Here is a 17,422-nt window from a genome sequence, read left to right on the forward strand (position 1 = left end):
TCTCAAGATGAACAAGACTTAGTTCCGGGTTGCAAGTCAAGTAATTCATTTATTGCAATGCATGTATAATAAAAGAAATAGAAAAAGTCAAACTAAAATCTAAACTACTGGGCTTTTTAATTTTCGAAACCCATTTTTAGTTTGACCAGATGACAATGAACTGATAGTACCATGGCTGTCTTCGAAAGGTCGAGAAGAGCTTTGTTCACAAAAAATTTTTCTTAACACTTTGTAGGCATGAGTTCGAAAGTCCCTGCTTTGAAATGCATACAGAAATGGATTCAGCCACGATGAACAAAAACCAAGAACAATACCCGCTTGATAATATGTAGAATTCCACTTTAAATTATGTATTCCACCAAATTGAAAGAGAAGATACATTATATGATTGGGGGCCCATAGACAAAAAAATGCCATCATCACAACAAACACTATTTTCACAGTCTTCTGTTTACTTTTAAGAATCTTTAAACGTTGTTTGTCGTCAGCAATGGACTTGCGTAAGGTTGTATCCAACACAGTGAGACATTTTCTGATTCGATGAAAATTAAAAATGAATGTGACAGCAGGAAAAATAAGATGGCAGATAAGCACAATAGCATATATGGAAGTACTAACAGCTTCGTTAGGCCATTCATACTTGCAATAACTGACTGTACCATTCTCCCCAGCCCAATGGGAACCAACAATTGTGGGAATCTGTACAATAAATGCTGCCATATAAGCAGCAGCAACACTTAGATAGGTTTTGCGAGATATCCCTCGTTTTATAGTCAAGAATGGTTTGCTAATGGCAGAATATCTTTCGAAACTTATGATGACAAGAATGTAAATTGATGTGTCACTCAGCCAAAAAGGAATGAGATATCCAGTTATTACCTTACACATAATCTCGCCATTCAATCCATTCGGATGAGGTACGGCGTTCGTCGATGCTACATATATAGGTAATGCGCTAATTGCAAATATTAAGTCAACTATTGCCAAAGACATCAAATATATGTTGAATGGAACCTTGCGTAATTGATGTTTTCTGGTACCGCTTTTCAAAACAACGATTATAACGGTAACATTTCCAAAGAATCCAAGTATAAATATCAAACAATAACACGTCAGCTCCCACGACCAAAGTGGAAGTCCGCCATCTTTTTTTCCACTCATGTGAAGCGCTCAAATTGCTTTCTTCCCAAATAAATATATTTTTCAAAAAAATGACAGAAAGCAGAGTTTACTTCGGGTAAAACAAGCAATTATTCAAAATTACACGACTACAAAGGAAATGTTTTAGACTCAAAAAATAGCATGCCCGAGCAGTTAAGATAAACAATTTCCGTTTCCGTTTCATTATGTATTTTATAAACTACATCGAAAATCGAGATTCAATCTAACAATTTATCATTACGCTAACTTTAATTCTTCATTAAAATTTCTTCACATTGGAGGTGGTGGGGGTGGGGGAGGAGGCGGTGGAGGTGGGGGAGGTGTAGATGTGGAATTACCTAGAAATAACAGTGCGATGTGATCAAATACATGATATATGTGAAATGTCCATTTTTAGACAACCTAAGATGTTTAAATGACTATAAACAAGTTAACATCACGACCATCAACAAAAATTTCGTACCTAAATCATTTGGCGTGTTATCACTGTTGACGTTTGGTGTAGAAGGACCACTTCCGTCGGTCTCCGTATCATTATCACCGGCTGAAGGTGGGGGAGAGATGAAGGTAAGGACAGCCGTACCTTTAAATTGACACAACCACAAAGAAAGTTTTACCTTGACTTTGCTCTTTTTCTTCTTTTTCTTCTGCTTCCGTTTTATCCGCTCGGAAAAAAATTCGCGCGCTGCTCAAGGAGTAGTAGAGAAGTTCGAATTCCTGAAATATAAGAGAGATTCAGAAAACAAACAAGACGTAAAGTCTAAAACGCCGTGAAAATGGCGTAAATATAGTGTGGAACGTGGAACCAACCATATATGTGAAAAACGCCATTTTTACGTCATTTTCACGACGCTTGTTGAATTAAGAAATAAAAGATGTTTACTGTGTTTACACCATTGAGTTCTATTATAGAGCTCAATGGTTTACACGGGCTTATGCAAACCAAGGAGACCTTTGGGATAACTCGAGAGCAGATCAGTGCAGTATTCGTGATCGATTTGCAAATTCTCTTTGACTGATTGATTGTTTTGATTCATTTGATTGGTTGAGCTCAGATGTGTTTTGCACAGGCAAATGCAAACAGGGCTCTAGACCAGGGGTCTCCAAACTTTACAGCCGGAGGGCCACATGAACTTTCATCCAGCATGTTGAGGGCCGAAGAATATAAAAAATTTCCACGTTATCCTTCAGCTTTTTAAATTTCGCAATGTGCTTGAAACGGAAGTAGGAAGTTGGGAGAAAAATTGACGTAAGCCACTCTTGCTAGTTGGCTTGCGACATAACGTGAACTTTCTGCACAAAGTTTATTTTGTTTAATAATAATATTGATAATAATATATATTAATTTTTCTTAAGTGCCTCTGCGGGCCGGATTGAGAGGCCCAACGGGCCGCATCTGGCCCGCGGGCCGTAGTTTGGAGACCCCTGCTCTAGACCAATCACCGCACGCGTTTTATTGCTTTTATTTCATAATTGCTTATGATACATCATTTCCTGTAAACTTGGACTTGGCATGCGCAGTTTCATCACTAAATACAACCATTGTTTGGTCACCTTTTGAATCTTCATTTCATCAATTTTTAATCACAATTCTTTAAAAAAACATACCCTTTGAAAAGCTGAAAGTCGTTTTTGAGTTAAACTCAACGTCTGCTGAAGCTTTTCATCTCGTCCTCCTTTGCCATTCAAAGACAGCGACACTTTACGCTTGTTAAGATAAGGAGAAGGTATTTTGTTATTGTTCGTGGTTTTAACAACGCACTAGTTATGCAGCATACCATGTCAGTCAGGTATTTTTGATCCACAGACTGAAACCAATGAAGAGAATCAAATTCTTTGTATTGATTTAGCAATTTAAGAATGTACGCCACTCCTGTATAAAATCGTATTTTCAACAACGTCATCATTTTAAATTATTGATATTAACACAAGAACAAAACACAAACCCATTGCAAAGCCATCGTCAGTGAACGCGGCGCCTTCCTTGTTTTTCTTGTTCATTTTTTCTTTGCGATTCATGGAGTACTCGACAAAGTTTATCGTCTACAAGTAAAATGTGTATATTACAGTAAGGATGTTTGTTGCGTTCACCGAATAACGTAAAAAAGCTCTTGACTCAACAGTGTCATAAAGATCTCTCACCAATGGAGGAATTATGATGTAAAAATTTCTCAAATGCATGTTCTTTACGTCTCGAAACTGAGGGACAAACACATCGACTAAAAGCTGTAAAATACAATCACAACACGAACATGGTAGAATATCAATAAGATGGATGCTAAAAACATTGCAAATGTCATACAGAGTATAAACTAGACCTTAAGGAGCATATAAGGATGTATGCTTAAGTAATCAATACACATAGCTAATGTCATACAGAGTACAAACTGGACCTTAGGGGGCATATAAGGATGTATGCTAAAGACATGTCAGCTGACCTTAAAGTAATCCGTCCCTTCAGCAAAATTCTTTGCAAGGTTGCCAATGGCGGCGTCAAGATTCCTATGAAAGAAGACGTAAGTTAGCGATCTACAATACAACCCGTACAATAAAACACAGTTCAACAACAGTAGACGGTATGTTCAAGTACATACTTAGCTGCTTCGTTTGTTTCTACTGATAATCCTTCGTCTTTCACAAGCTCTTCAAAAGACATAATATCTTCCAAGTCTGGGACGAACCTACAAATATCAATGGAATATCTTGTGTGACGTAAAGAATTGAAGTCTTTAAAATGACAAAATGCTGACTAAACCTTATGGCATTTGAGACGCAGTGAAGACCACCAGATCTAACCATTCTGATGTAACCCATTGCATTACCTACACAAAAAACACCCGCAAAATGTTGAAAAAACGGGCAAAGGAAAATAAGACCTTTCTCACGAATGACATACCAACTTGAGTGATGAGCTCTCTAAATTGATCGAGATAGCTAAGGGAGTCTGGGGTCAAGCCAAGTTTACGTATTCCCTTATTGAATTTCTCCGCTCGGTCAAACGGATACTTTTGCCCAGTCTCCTCGCGCACCTCCTTAAAATATCGAATATCCTAAAGAAAAGTACAAAACAGTTAACTTTGACTGAAATTTCAGTCCACTAAAGACGAAAATACCAGGAACTACAGCAATTGTACCCCACTATCCCTCTACCTTGAGTACCCGTCCTTTGATATGTTCGTCGTACAAAAACTGAGAAAAAATAAAGAATTTCTTTCGAAGGAATTGATAGGTAAAATTCACAGTCGTATTCATGATGCCGGAACCGTGGGTTCGGATAGAGTTCGCGATGTGTCGTATGTTGATCGTATTCAGATGTTTGTTATTAGAAGAACGCTCAACAAAAATCTATGAAAATGAAAACATTTTTCGTAAATACAAAAAGTATGGTTCAAAACGTAGTGCGGCAAGCCCAGACGATGATTTAGTACCTGGTTATTTAAATTGTACAAGTATCTTGATATAAAAACGTGAATGTTTCGCATTATTTCAAGGACATCGAGACCCTTTAAAAACAATAAAAAATCTTCGTAGGATAGTAGAATTTTCAAACTTGTGTGTAAAATCATACGCGGCCCAGAAAATCACTTAGCTAGATAATCACTAGCTAAATAGTTCACTTTGTATTAATTGATTTTTAAAGTTCGTGGCGCACGGTCTGTTACGGTGGAATGGGGCGAGTTATCGTTTGTTTTAAACTATTTAGCTACTAGCTAAGTGATTTTCTGAGCCGCCTATGGTAAAATGGTCTTTATATTTTCCTCACAACAGAGAATTTTTGCAATCTTAGAAACATCATTTTATTTCAGTGCATGATTGCTCAATTCAAATGATAATTTTTCCTTTTGGGAGATTTTTTAACGTAAAAAATTGCTATCTAGTGGATAGCGCTTTTCGCAAATCGTGCGATCGGCCCCTAATGGAATAACAATTCACGAAGAAATAAATTTGTAGAATTTGACCAAACAAAACGTCACCAATTAATACGTCATGAAAGACGCGCGCGCATCAATTAATGACGTAACAAATAAAACTTCATTAACAGCATTGCAAGACGCAGTTTTCGAGTTCTTTTTTGAAGCGTGAGCAAAAGCAAAAGTGCACACAGGAAAAAACTTTCAATACAACACAATAAAGAATTTAGAATGGCGATGAAAATACACGAAGATAATACATCAATCGGTGGAGTGCGTGAAGAGCACATACAAAACGATTGTTGCGAAGAAGTCGAAGATATTTGGGCCGAGATTTATCTTGATGAAAGTGGGAAAAGATTTCTCAGAAATATTCCTCTCGATCATCCTTTTATTAGGAAAAACAAGGCGAAAAACAAGCCAAAAGAACACGTTATTTCAAAGGTACTTTGGTATTTTTTAATGTAAGCAAAGTAAGCAATGCTTCTGTTGATATATATTTTTTTAATTGGAAATTTATAGAGAGACAAAAACTTGTTGAAAACAGATCGCCTGCTTCACATTTCAAATGTCGGAGAAGAGATAAAACACAAGATGGAAACACTTCGCTGAATTGTGATAAAACCTCCAACCAACCAAAAAGAAGACGGCTTGCAAAACGTCTAAAGAATGTATTTCAGCTGAAGACAACAGCCGTGAGCCCGACCATAAAATCGATTGATAAGGTCCCAACAAAACATGGCTTATCATCTGGTAACCAACTCAGCAAAGATAAAAGTTACCACGATTGTAAAACTGAAAATCAAATGAATGATGAGACTGTAAGGTCGACAGTTTCAAAAGAAAATGTTGGAAGAGAAACGGTCCATAATTCCTCGGAAAAGATAGATATCGAAGCCGGAAAGAAAGGTACGGTGTAAAAAAGATTCAAAATCATAAAATATCGTATTAATCTGTCAAAACAAAGTTTCCAACAATACTCATCACAGTGAAGTGAAATAGACGAGCTCTGCCAATCACAATACACAAAGACCTTTTAGATGTTAGTGACATTATCATATATAAATATATAATCTAAAAACTTAAAATTTTTAATCCTTCACCACAGGCAAGGACAATAGCTTAAAGTTTAAGAAATGGAAAGATGTATTGATTCGCAACCGAAACAGTGTGTTTCCTGTGGCCGCTATCATGACCGAAGGATACGAAAGTTTATCAGATGGGAAGAAATGAAATCATCTGAACTATTCATTCATAAAGATCGTGTGAACATGGAATTTATTGAAAGATTAATTTTAATTATTAAGGTGTATATATATTAAATATAAATTGTAACGGAATGCAATGAAAAATAAAAACAGTTGGTTAGTATTAAATTATTAAGATGCGTTATGTATATATTTACGATAAATTGCAAAGAAATGCAACGGAAAAGACAAACAGTTGATTAACATCAATTATTAAGGTGTGTGTATATGTATTTAAGATAAAATGAAATAAAATGGACAAGTACTTGCTGTCACTACTCGGAGTTTCACGCCGTAGGGCGATCTTCAGGCAACTGACAGATTGTTTATTATTCACTGACTATATACATCGATTAGAAGGTGTTAGGTGAAGGTGTTAGGCGGTAGGTGAAGGTGTTAGGTGAAGGTGTTAGGCGGTAGGTGAAGGTGTTAGGCGTTAGGTGAAGGTGTTTGGTGTTAGGTGAAGGTGTTAGGCGTTAGGTGAAGGTGTTAGGTGGTGTTAGGTGTTGAAGGTGTTAGGTGAAAGTGTTAGGTGAAGGTGTTAGGTGAAGGTGTTAGGTGTTAGGTGAAGGTGTTAAGGTGTTAAGGTGTTAGGTGAAGGTGTTAGGTTGAAGGTGTTAGGTGAAGGTGTTAGGTGAAGGTGTTAGGTGAAGGTGTTAGGTGAAGGTGTTAGGTGTTAGGTGAGGTGTTAGGAAGGTGTTTAGGTGAAGGTGTTGTTAGGTGAAGGTGTTTGTGTTAGGTGAAGGTGTTAGGCGTTAGGTGAAGGTGTTAGGTGAAGGTGTTAGGTGAAGGTGTTAGGTGTGAAGGTGTTGAAGGTGTTAGGTGAAGGTGAAGATGTTAGGTGAAGGTGTTAGGTGAAGGTGTTAGGTGGGTGTAGGTGAAGGTTAGGTGAAAGGTGTTTGGTGTTAGGTGAAGGCGTTAGGTGAAGTTAGGTGAAGGTGTTAGGTGAAGGTGTTAGGTGAAGGTGTTAGGTGAAGGTGTGTTAGGTGTTAGGTGGTGAAGGTGTTAGGTTGAAGGTGTTAGGTGAAGGTGTTAGGTGAAGGTGTTAGGTGAAGGTGTTAGGCGTTAGGTGAAGGTGTTAGGTGATTACGAATTTAAGTTACGTATTCTTGGTTAGAATAAAATTATTGTTATAAAAACGTGCTGCATGGAGTGATCTCCTTCTATGAATGGAACTCCAGCTAAATAAGAAATTTCAAATGCAACATAATACAATTTACAACTAACCTGCTCTAGGGTCTGACTGGGAAGATGAGCCTCTGTCATCGACAAATTGTATCTTTGTACAGCGGCATTCTTCATCTCGCCGTACGTCTTCCAATCATGCAAAGCAACCGTTGTCAAATTATAAAAGGTTGCATCCAAGTAGTGAGCAACATATTCTAGAAATTACAAAATCTTTTAGTTTGTACGAAATGAGCAAAATTCCTTAGTAATTGCAACAAAATTGCAACACTTATTTCTGCAAATATAATTGTGGGATCTGCTACCTTTGACGTTAATGAGTCGATCAAAGAATCTAATTGGTTTGATTTTGAGGAATTGTGACAGATCCTTCACGCCAACCTTAACCAACAAAGCATAAAATTATTCCCCACGGCCGATGATTCGTCACAAATTGAAATTATTATACTCTGAATGGATTCCTATCGCCAACTTGTAAGTGCTGATGAATATAAAGACGAAGATCTGTTTCGATGAGTCGACAAACGGGTTCAAGGAAATGCTACGAAAATAAACACAAAGTTTGCAGCGATAATCTGTGTATTTAGGGTTTACTCTCAAATTCGTTGATTTAAAATAATATATTTTGGCGAAAAAAGTTAGGGAAAGTTAGAACTAAAACAGTTTTTCCTGTTTTTTTAGGCTGTTACACTTTGTCCAATTGAAGAGAACTTCTTAAAAGAGCCTTTTCGATCAATTTTCAAAAAGATTCCTCAGAATAACAGCTAAACCTATACATAAAACAAATTCTAAGCATTCGGTCCAAGATATTTTTCCGTGTTGAATGGATGCCATATCGTGAAAATTCAAAGAAATTCAATTTAGAAAAATTCAGTGGAAATTATAAATAACCTGATCAAGCAACAACACAGGAAAGATCGTTAATGAGATGTGTGTGTGGGGAGGGGATAACGGATTATAACATATATAAATGTACGATAAATATAAGCACCCGAAATTATCAATCTTCAGCGCTCTCTGTAGTAAAATTACAGTATGAAAGTCATCGTTTCAGATCTATTTGATTTTGTAAAGGCAAACCTCGTTAAATTGCTTGCTTATTTCATGATCAAACGCCTCCAACATTGTTTCTGGTGAATCGTGGCGGGATTGTTTCAACGGTAGAACGCAATCGCGAAAGGCACCAAACATATACTGAAAGAAATATTTTCATTGTAATGCAGGCTCAGACCACTTTAAATAGTAAGGTTGTGAGTGTCAGCGGTCAACGAAGAACGACTTAATGATAAAACTGGTCTTTATGGGTTATATGTTTATGATTTGCATTCATTGTAATGCAGGCTCAGACAAGTTAAAATATTAAGGTTGTGAGTGTCAGCGGTCAACAAAGAACAACTTAATGATAAAACTGGTCTTTATGGGTTATATGTTCATGATTTGCATTCATTGTAATGCGGGCTCAGACAACTTTAAATATTAAGGTTGTGAGTGTCAGCGGTCAACAACGAACGACTTAATGAAAGATACAAGAATCTACTTACATGAACTCGTTGAGCATCAGTAACTTTTTCTACAACATCATTTAAGTAGGTCGGGAAAACTACCTAAAAATTTGAAAAAAAGAAGACAAAATATTTTAGTATAAGGAACAATCATCATCATGAAACCGAGCGATTTTCGTTGCGACTCCAATCACAAATAACCAACCCTGTGCCAGTAGAGGAAGCTGCAATCACAAACTTCTTTCAATTTGTTTCTCAGTTCGCAAACAACTTCGTGTTTCTTCAAAACCTGCGTCAAATTATTCAGCTCTTCTTCGCGAAATGTTTTCTTTAAGAAAATAGTAAGAATGTCATAACGAACACAGAAAATGGAGAATAAAATAAAATCGACGCACTGTCAGCTTTGGGAGATTCGAGAACCCCATCCTCAAAAAATTAAGGGGCCAAGAAATTATATTAATGAATACAATAAGGCAGAAAGCTCTTTACAAACCGTCTGCGTCGCAACATGTAGTCCAAGTTTTGCCACAAGACGTCTCTCGCGGGTTCCTAGAACAGAGAAATTAGAAGTAATTTGGTTCGATAAAGCAAAGTAGACTAAACGGGTATTTTTGAAATAATACTTAGTCTACTGCATCTTACCCATTCCATTTAAAGCATTTTGAGCCATTAACAATGCGGCCAACACATCCTGAATCGAAGCAAGAAGAAGATAGTAATTTATAGTAAACCTATTTATAAATAAATAAATGACAACACAACTATAGGGAGATGTTTGTAAATGTAGATCGTCCAGGTTGGTATAGTCCTGAGAAGGACTGTTTTTGTTGTTGTTGACTGACGTTTCGACAACCTTAGCGGTAGTCATCTTCAGAGTCAAAAAAGTAGTCATCTTCAAGTCATTTTTGACTCTGAAGATGACTACCGGTAAGTCAACAACAACAAAAACAGTCCTTCTCAGGACTATACCAACCTGGACGATCAACATTTACAAACATTCAACGATACTCCAGGGTTCAAACCATTTACTTTTACAACAATAGGGAGTTAAAAACGTAGACCAGATAAACAGAACGCCAAGAAAATGAATATCAAAACATAAACAAATCGCACAAAAAGTACAAAAAACTCCACATACCAAACGTCTGTGAGTGTATTTCTTATCGGCAGCAATACGATTCTACAATAATAAGTTTCCAAGCTCAAGTTATTCGGCTATTTTATACAAATGTAGTAGCAAATAGCTCACCTTTACGTTTTCCAACAAATTCAAAGCAAGATACGATAGATATTGTATGATATGAGTAACACTCTCCGCTATCAACATACTACGACGATGAAAAGTATGTTCGATGGCTTTTAGAAGTTCCACAAGTTTGCAGAGTGCCAGAACGGCGGATTTCGTCATCGGTGTGTTCATTGCTAAGTGAAGATTCATGATTGTCTTTACACGATGACTAATGGTCGACGCATACAGGATACCCTGTTTTCATTCAAGAGATGGAAAAATTAATAACATTAACCACTTTCGCGAGATCCTTAATTATTGAAAGGATGCAGAAAAATTTCACTCAAGCACTAATCGCCACTTCGGATGCATTGACTAACCCATAAAATCCCAACATTGCCTCTCAATAGAACTAGCAACAAAATTAATCCACTGATGATTTTATATCATCACAAAATAAATGGCGTTTTATACGTAAGCATCAAACTCTGTATCTACAACTGTACACAGAAATCCTCCAATAACCAAAGTAATTGTCCTATGTCCTACCTTTAGAAATAATGAACATCTCTTATTGAGATTTTCAGTCAAACTCTCTCCAGAGTTCAAACTTGATTCCATAAGAACCATCCATGCACTGACTTGCAAATTCATATTCTTCGCTTCTCTATAAAGTACAAAGATCCTGTAAGGCACAAACATTTACCTCCTTGTGTTCATATCTATCCTAACAAGTACCTTGGCAGATTTTGACTAGCAGTGCTGAGAAAACTCTCCCTAGATGACCTCACAAGTAATTCTTGTTTCCGATCGATAATTTTCTGAAGTTGCGGAATTTTTGATTGAATGAACTCGTTGGGAAAGAACAAAACATTGCCAACCAAATGAATGGCAGGAATCTAAAACAATAGAAAAATATTAACATTTCAATTTTTTTTACTTCTATATTTGAAATTTGCGAATTCTCTTTCAAATGTGTTAAGGCATCATTCCTGATTCATATTTTCCAGTGCAAATACCTTTTTATGAACATCCAAAATTTGCTTCAAAAATTTCTTGTCAAATTGCCGAAATATATGCACATACAACGTATAGAGAGCCAAAAAACAAACGAAATTCTTTCTTTGATCAATTTCACCGTTTTCCCCTACAACGAAACGAGGTGCTTTCACGACAAATCTCGTGAATTTTTGATCTTGTTGTAAACTAGCACCTACCTAGTTTTGGCTCGATTGTCGCGAACATCACTTGTAGATGATGCGAAAATTCTTCAAGAAATTCACGATTGCCACTCACAGGAATAGCTGGCGAGTCAAAGATTTGCTTCACACAATTCTAAATGCAGTGTGCGAATTAGTTCAGAAAAAACGATGTGCAGTATTTTAGACAAAAGTGTTTCTTTAGAGGCATAATCAAATCGATATTACGTTAATTATTATATAGCGCTAATTGCTAAATTAATATTTTTAAACGTGAACAAATTCATATGATTTACGACAGTGTTTTTCGTTAAAACCGCTGATTTTTGCACATCATTTGAAAAAGTGATGTGCAATTGTTTTCATTTTAGCTAAAACGATGTGCAAATTGCACATTGCACACCGTTAATTCACACACTGTAAATGTATATCAACTTCACATGAACGAAAGGGATTTTAAAGGTAAATATGTAGCCAATAATGCTCACATTCCGGACTTCCGCGTTTTCAATACAAAACCAAAACAGCAGTGAAATGCTATGAAAATACAACGCACGTGCCAATACAATCTACAAAGTACCACACATGCAAAGATTGCGATCAATGCATATCCCATGCAATACATTAAACATACATCAAAGATCAAACCATCCATTATTTGCCCTTCAATCTTCATTATCCACTTCTCTAATGGTCTGAGTTGATCTGGCTTCACACTGAAAACACCTGGGTTATGTTGTACCGACTTCAGCATTCTGGAATTAAAGAGAGAAAAATTTTGTACTAGGCAAAAGAGTTTGAAACATTTTGCAATGCTGGATTGCCCAGAGCACAAGGCTTTGAACATTGACATTATTTATAAACTTATGGTACAATTTTCCAGCATATAAAAATATAATAACAACTGTCTAAAGCATGCATGTTTTTTGAGTTGTCAATCCCGTGAAAATCCCCACCTTTTCTACTGGTGGAATAAATTAGCAAGTTAAATGAACCGAACTATAATTTTTATACCTCTTGTATCTTTTCCAGTTTTCATGAATGCCAGTGCTTTCGTTCATGATTTCATCAAGAGTGATCAGGATTGAAAACAAATCACCCAACTTATCAAATATTGTCTGCCCAAAAAATAACATATCTTAGGTTGACAATCACTAGAAGATTTAATGAGTAAATTATGGTTCAAACTTACAGCAAAATGGACATCGGACACATCAAGAACTCTTTTACCGGTCCTTTAAAATGGTACCGCAGTATGAGAAAAACTGATATGATATGAACAAATCTACTGAAAATACAGAAAATTATAACATACTTGGCATAGAGTAAGCTGAGTTGTTGGATAACATGTTTGGTAACATCATTTGCCCGATAAACAAAACTTGATATCTCCTACAATGATACAATGTAATAAAAAAAAATTTAAAACACAAAACTACACCAATCTCTCACTTAAAGTACAAAATGATAGCAAACATGGCTGTTACCTGTAAAAGAGGGAGCAATCTACCAAGTTTGACTTGGGCATCACCTTCGGGAAGTGTTGCATCCGAAACTGCAGGTAAATGAATCACAATAAGTACATTTATGAAAAATACATGTGAACAACAATAATGACGAGTTATACCTGACTCCTCGAAGAGTAAGAGTGGATGGTAGAACTTGTTAACTGCCTAAAACATCAATTTTTCATCTTTGATAATGAAGTTTAATGTTTTATAAATCTTCTAGTATATATTTAAGTCATTGGCTCAAACTCAATCTATTAACCATACATTCTAATTATGTATATACTTCATAATGGTGTATAGCACCTAATATCTATAGTCAATTAAAGTACCTGATAGTCAATATACGTACCTCATGTTTCAGCTCACTTATCTCAGAACAAATAGCAGAGAACACCAGAATGACTTTATTTAAAATCTATAGAAATCACATCTTGACTTGAGAAAATAGTTTACGCAATATTTAAAACATGGATGAGTTAAAGTTTAATTTACCTTATTTTCTGTCTTAATTAGTTCGTTAAATCTTGCTTTCTCATATGGCAGAACCTAAACATATGATTGAGAAGTATTTGTTTGTATGTATATGAACCATTTTTGAACGGTCCTCTTTCATCTTTCTGCTACTCTTATACTGCTGACCATGCAGTCTACTGAGTAAATTGCAACCTAAACTTTCATTAGTCAAGATATCAAATGATGAGAATGAGGAAGACTTAAGACTTTGCCAATCGAGAAGTTAAACAGAAATGTTCATTCTTACTTGAAGTTCGATTGGATCAAGTGAAAAATCCCAGGATTCCCCAGTCCATTCGTCCAACGCATCTTCGATTCCCTTTAATTGGGTTGCATACTCCTCCAAAAACTGCCCATATTTTCTAAGTTGCACTTCGCTCACAATCTCTAAATACACAAGAAACAATGTTTGAATACTTGAAACACTTTTTTAGCTTTCGATCAAGCAGATTTCTCACTAATTGAGCCGTCATTGAATGCATCAAAAGCCCAATTTTCATCTGCTTCCGACCCCATGATTTTTCTATTTTCTCTTTCGATATCACTCCAGTTTAAAGGAGGCGTTCAGGAGAGATATCGGAATTCACCGGAATTGACCGATTTCGGCCCGAAGGACATGGCGGGAAGAAACTTTTATTTTAAAAATTAAAAAGTAAATAAAATCGAGGGTGAAGAAATCTTTGAAGAGCATTTCAACCATGAATTGGGTTGGTGGAATAAGGTAAACAGTCAAAGAAAGCAAGAAGACCATTGTATTGGCGTTTTTGATGCTTTTATAGCAAATACTTAATTTTCCTTTCAGGAAAAGAGTAAAAGTAAAAGAACAAAAAAGACTGCAAAAGGTAAACATTTCTTCTTTACACTTCTCTCCTTAAATTATCCAAGACAAGAAACTGCATAATCAAAATTTTTCAGGAGTTTTTTGAAAGGAAAAGACAGCAAAAGAAATTGAACGCAAAGACGCCCTACTGTCAGAATACAAACCAATGGGAAAACAAAGAAAGTCAGGATTCTGTTGAACCACAAATAATCAGCCAAGATTTACTCGCTCTGCAAATTATTATGAAAACATACGACAAACATCCAAGTAGGATTTCACTGCAGTATTCAATTGATTATTTCCTCTTCGTAACTCACAAGTTTTAAATCATTATTTAGAAGATCGTAATATAAGATTGCCAACTAGAGTTAATTTAGACAAACCAAAACGTTACCAACAGAAATTTTGCAATGAAGAGATTTTGGATCTTCCTTTGCCATCGTCCATAAAACCCTCTAACTTGGAGCTCAACGAAGTTCAAAAGAGAGATGATTCTCCTGTCAATTTATGGAATGCAAGAAGTCATACACCACGATACGATAAAGATTTCAAAAAATGGACCAATCGTCGACATGAATATCATAAAAAAGAAAGATATACTAATCAATCTGTTACAAAAAAAGATTCAGCTCAAAATTCTAGTTTTTGTCATGAAACAATGCAAAATAAAACACAAGATAATGCAGTCCTTGACTTTTCGATGATCGCAAAAAATACTGGAATCATTGGCTCACCAGAGAACAATTCCATATGTTATAGAGATACAAATAGCTTGCGTACAAATTCCTTGCAATTAAATGAATTCCACGATAAGGAAAGCGATGAGATGAAATCATTTCAAAAACGTTTCTCGTTAACGATAATGAATGATCACGACACAAGGGAATTCATGCAAAGGACAGATCGTCATGACAGAAAGAATGGAAGAGAAAGATTAAGCAGTTTTAAAGAGCAGGCAATGAATGACAGCGCAGCAAAATGTGGTAGATTTGAAATGCAGGTATTCCATTATGATTACACACTTGCTGAATGAATTTATTGGAGTTTTTTTTCAATGAACAACCACTTTTCTAAGATGGAGATTTAACAAGAATCTTAATCAAAAGGTTAAATAGTTGGAATGTTATTAAACAAACAGAACGATAGCATAATGCTATAACCAACAACTACAAACAATAACGACCTTATCTAACAACATTTGAGAAATTAACCTTCCACTCCTCTTCCTTGTAAACGAGACAAGTCTATTCAAAAGCAGAGAGCCTTATACGCTAGAAGTCCCGGGCTTGTGACCGGTATAGCAGAGTTTCGTTTAATATGGAAATCGAGCTTTGTCCATATGAACTGTTCGACACGCTTCAAAACAAAAATGAGCAGGAATATTCAGTTGATTAATCTATGATAAACCTTTCACCTTTTAACTCTGCTATACCGGTCACAAGCCCGGGACTTCTAGCGTATAAGGCTCTCTGCTTTTGAGTAGACTTGTCTCGTTTACAAGAAAGAGGAATGGAAGGTTAATTTCTCAAATGTTGTTAGATAAGGTCGTTATTGTTTGTAGTTGTTGGTTGTAGCATTTTGCTATCAATCTTAATCAAATTCAGATTGTTACGCGAACTCTAGATTTATAAATTAGTCTATAAGTTTGTCTAAATATCAATCATTCTTTAGTCTCCTTTCATCCCGTACGCCGCACCAGCACCGCATTCTTTAATCGCCCGTAATAAACACAGCTCAAGAAAGCAAATTGAAAACATGGATAGAAACTATGACCAGATTGAAGACCTCGTTCCACGAAAGCATCCAAAACGCATAGAAAAACAAAACGACAACGTTTATTCAAGCAGTTTTCTTGTTTCAAGAGAAATTCCAATCAAATTCGAAAATGAATTTGCCGTAGAGAAAAGAGACGGTGGTAATATTATTTCATCTATAACGGTACAGTATATTAACGTCGTCCTTGCTATCTTCCAAATACCTAAAGACCACCTGCTTACACACAGTTAAACGCAAGTAAATTATACGATTTCAGGAAAGGATGGATCATTCGCCATCGCCACGTGTTAAACCGATACAGTGTATGAATAGACATGACTCAAGAACATTTCTAAATGATTGCTTTTTATCGCAAGAAGCAAAGAACCTGACGACACAACACAATGAACCAATGAAAGAAATCCCTGATGATGACATCATAACAACACAAAGTTCTTCACCAACAGATATGCCTGAAAAGGAGTTGGAGCCTGTTTTATTTGCTAATGATGGAGAAATCCTAGAACAAAACGAAGCTACGATTGAGAATACTCAAGTTAAAGTAATTGAACAGGTATTGTTGGAAAATTTCAGACAATACGAGAAAAATGACGGCAAAGAATACACTGTTTAACGGACTGCAGAGGATATTCTATGTCTGTAATGATAGCAAAGGATACTAAATGTCCATAAATGCAATGATAGCAAAGGATAACAAGGGACACTCTATGTCTATAAGTGTAATGATAGGAAAGGTTAGCAAATGACTCCTTGGATACATACGTGTAAAGACTGGAAAGAATAACAAGAGATACTGTATTACTGTAAAAATAACGTCTGGATTTGTTTAGGGAATGCAAAGCAATGATCGAGATGAAAAAACTACGACAAGAAAAAATCTCATGAACGCAGAGAGAAAAATGTTAAGGAAGAATTACAAGAGGTTGATTTACACTCATTTCATCGAATGACAATAAAAAAACCATGGTTGACATTTGAGAAATGCTTTTTTAAGGTAATGACAGTTCAACAATACGACAGCAGTCAAGAGAGCCCAGATGACTCAAGTTGGTCATCTAATGACTCAGGTTTGGAAAGTTAATATGTCCATTTCTTTATTTCTTCACTGAAGAAATCTTTTCTTGCTGTTTTTGGATTTACGCGGGTATTTTACCAACGTTTTGATTCTGTCGTTACCTTTTGTTACTAGAATGTGAAGACAGCAACGATACAAAGACCAACAAAGACAACGTAAGACTTTAAAAAAAATTTTTGTCGTTGAGGAAACATCTCGGACGTCAACCATTTATAACGACATATTTATATAGGAGAAGAAAGAAATAGAAAAATACTCAACAAGCAAGGAGCAATTTCCTCAAGAACGATTTTT

General features: G+C 35.9%; 2 protein-coding genes across 2 annotated transcripts; both read right to left on the reverse strand.

Annotated features, from left to right (window-relative positions):
• Nucleotides 1–29: 29 nt before the first annotated feature.
• On the reverse strand, nt 30–1,048 carry LOC124434673 (C-C chemokine receptor type 5-like). The gene is made up of 2 exons (XM_046984559.1): nt 880–1,048; nt 30–532 (listed from the first exon to the last, which is right to left on the reverse strand). The coding sequence occupies exons 1-2, from the start codon at nt 897–899 to the stop codon at nt 100–102; spliced, it is 453 nt and encodes a 150-aa protein (XP_046840515.1). The 5' UTR covers nt 900–1,048; the 3' UTR covers nt 30–99.
• A 285-nt stretch (nt 1,049–1,333) lies between these two features.
• LOC124434661 (WASH complex subunit 4-like) lies at nt 1,334–13,997 on the reverse strand. Its single transcript, XM_046984544.1, has 37 exons — nt 13,916–13,997; nt 13,705–13,844; nt 13,437–13,490; nt 13,294–13,359; nt 13,061–13,106; nt 12,921–12,988; nt 12,749–12,825; nt 12,626–12,668; nt 12,448–12,551; nt 12,068–12,188; nt 11,452–11,569; nt 11,254–11,381; nt 10,973–11,133; nt 10,784–10,901; nt 10,256–10,489; nt 10,145–10,186; nt 9,649–9,697; nt 9,500–9,555; nt 9,212–9,334; nt 9,046–9,108; nt 8,585–8,698; nt 7,953–8,045; nt 7,810–7,885; nt 7,547–7,701; nt 4,590–4,664; nt 4,312–4,506; nt 4,058–4,211; nt 3,917–3,983; nt 3,756–3,842; nt 3,600–3,663; nt 3,304–3,387; nt 3,108–3,204; nt 2,940–3,034; nt 2,770–2,868; nt 1,779–1,878; nt 1,625–1,705; nt 1,334–1,499 (listed from the first exon to the last, which is right to left on the reverse strand). The coding sequence occupies exons 1-37, from the start codon at nt 13,971–13,973 to the stop codon at nt 1,432–1,434; spliced, it is 3,573 nt and encodes a 1,190-aa protein (XP_046840500.1). The 5' UTR covers nt 13,974–13,997; the 3' UTR covers nt 1,334–1,431.
• Nucleotides 13,998–17,422: the final 3,425 nt, after the last annotated feature.

The sequence above is a fragment of the Xenia sp. Carnegie-2017 genome, unplaced genomic scaffold (assembly GCF_021976095.1).
Source record: "Xenia sp. Carnegie-2017 unplaced genomic scaffold, XeniaSp_v1 HiC_scaffold_14, whole genome shotgun sequence".
Taxonomy (NCBI): Eukaryota; Metazoa; Cnidaria; class Anthozoa; order Malacalcyonacea; family Xeniidae; genus Xenia; species Xenia sp. Carnegie-2017.

Excerpts from the sequence above, each read along its gene's own strand:
- LOC124434661 (XM_046984544.1), bottom strand. The coding sequence starts at position 13,973 with ATGGGGTCGGAAGCAGATGAAAATTGGGCTTTTGATGCATTCAATGAC. Across the intron at positions 13,107-13,293 it reads TAAGTGAGCTGAAACATGAG|GCAGTTAACAAGTTCTACCA; the intron begins GTACGTATATTG and ends TTGATGTTTTAG. Across the intron at positions 10,490-10,783 it reads GATGTTCATTATTTCTAAAG|GGTATCCTGTATGCGTCGAC; the intron begins GTAGGACATAGG and ends GAATGAAAACAG.
- LOC124434673 (XM_046984559.1), bottom strand. The coding sequence starts at position 899 with ATGGCGAGATTATGTGTAAG. Across the intron at positions 533-879 it reads ATGGCGAGATTATGTGTAAG|AAAATGTCTCACTGTGTTGG; the intron begins GTAATAACTGGA and ends TCATCGAATCAG.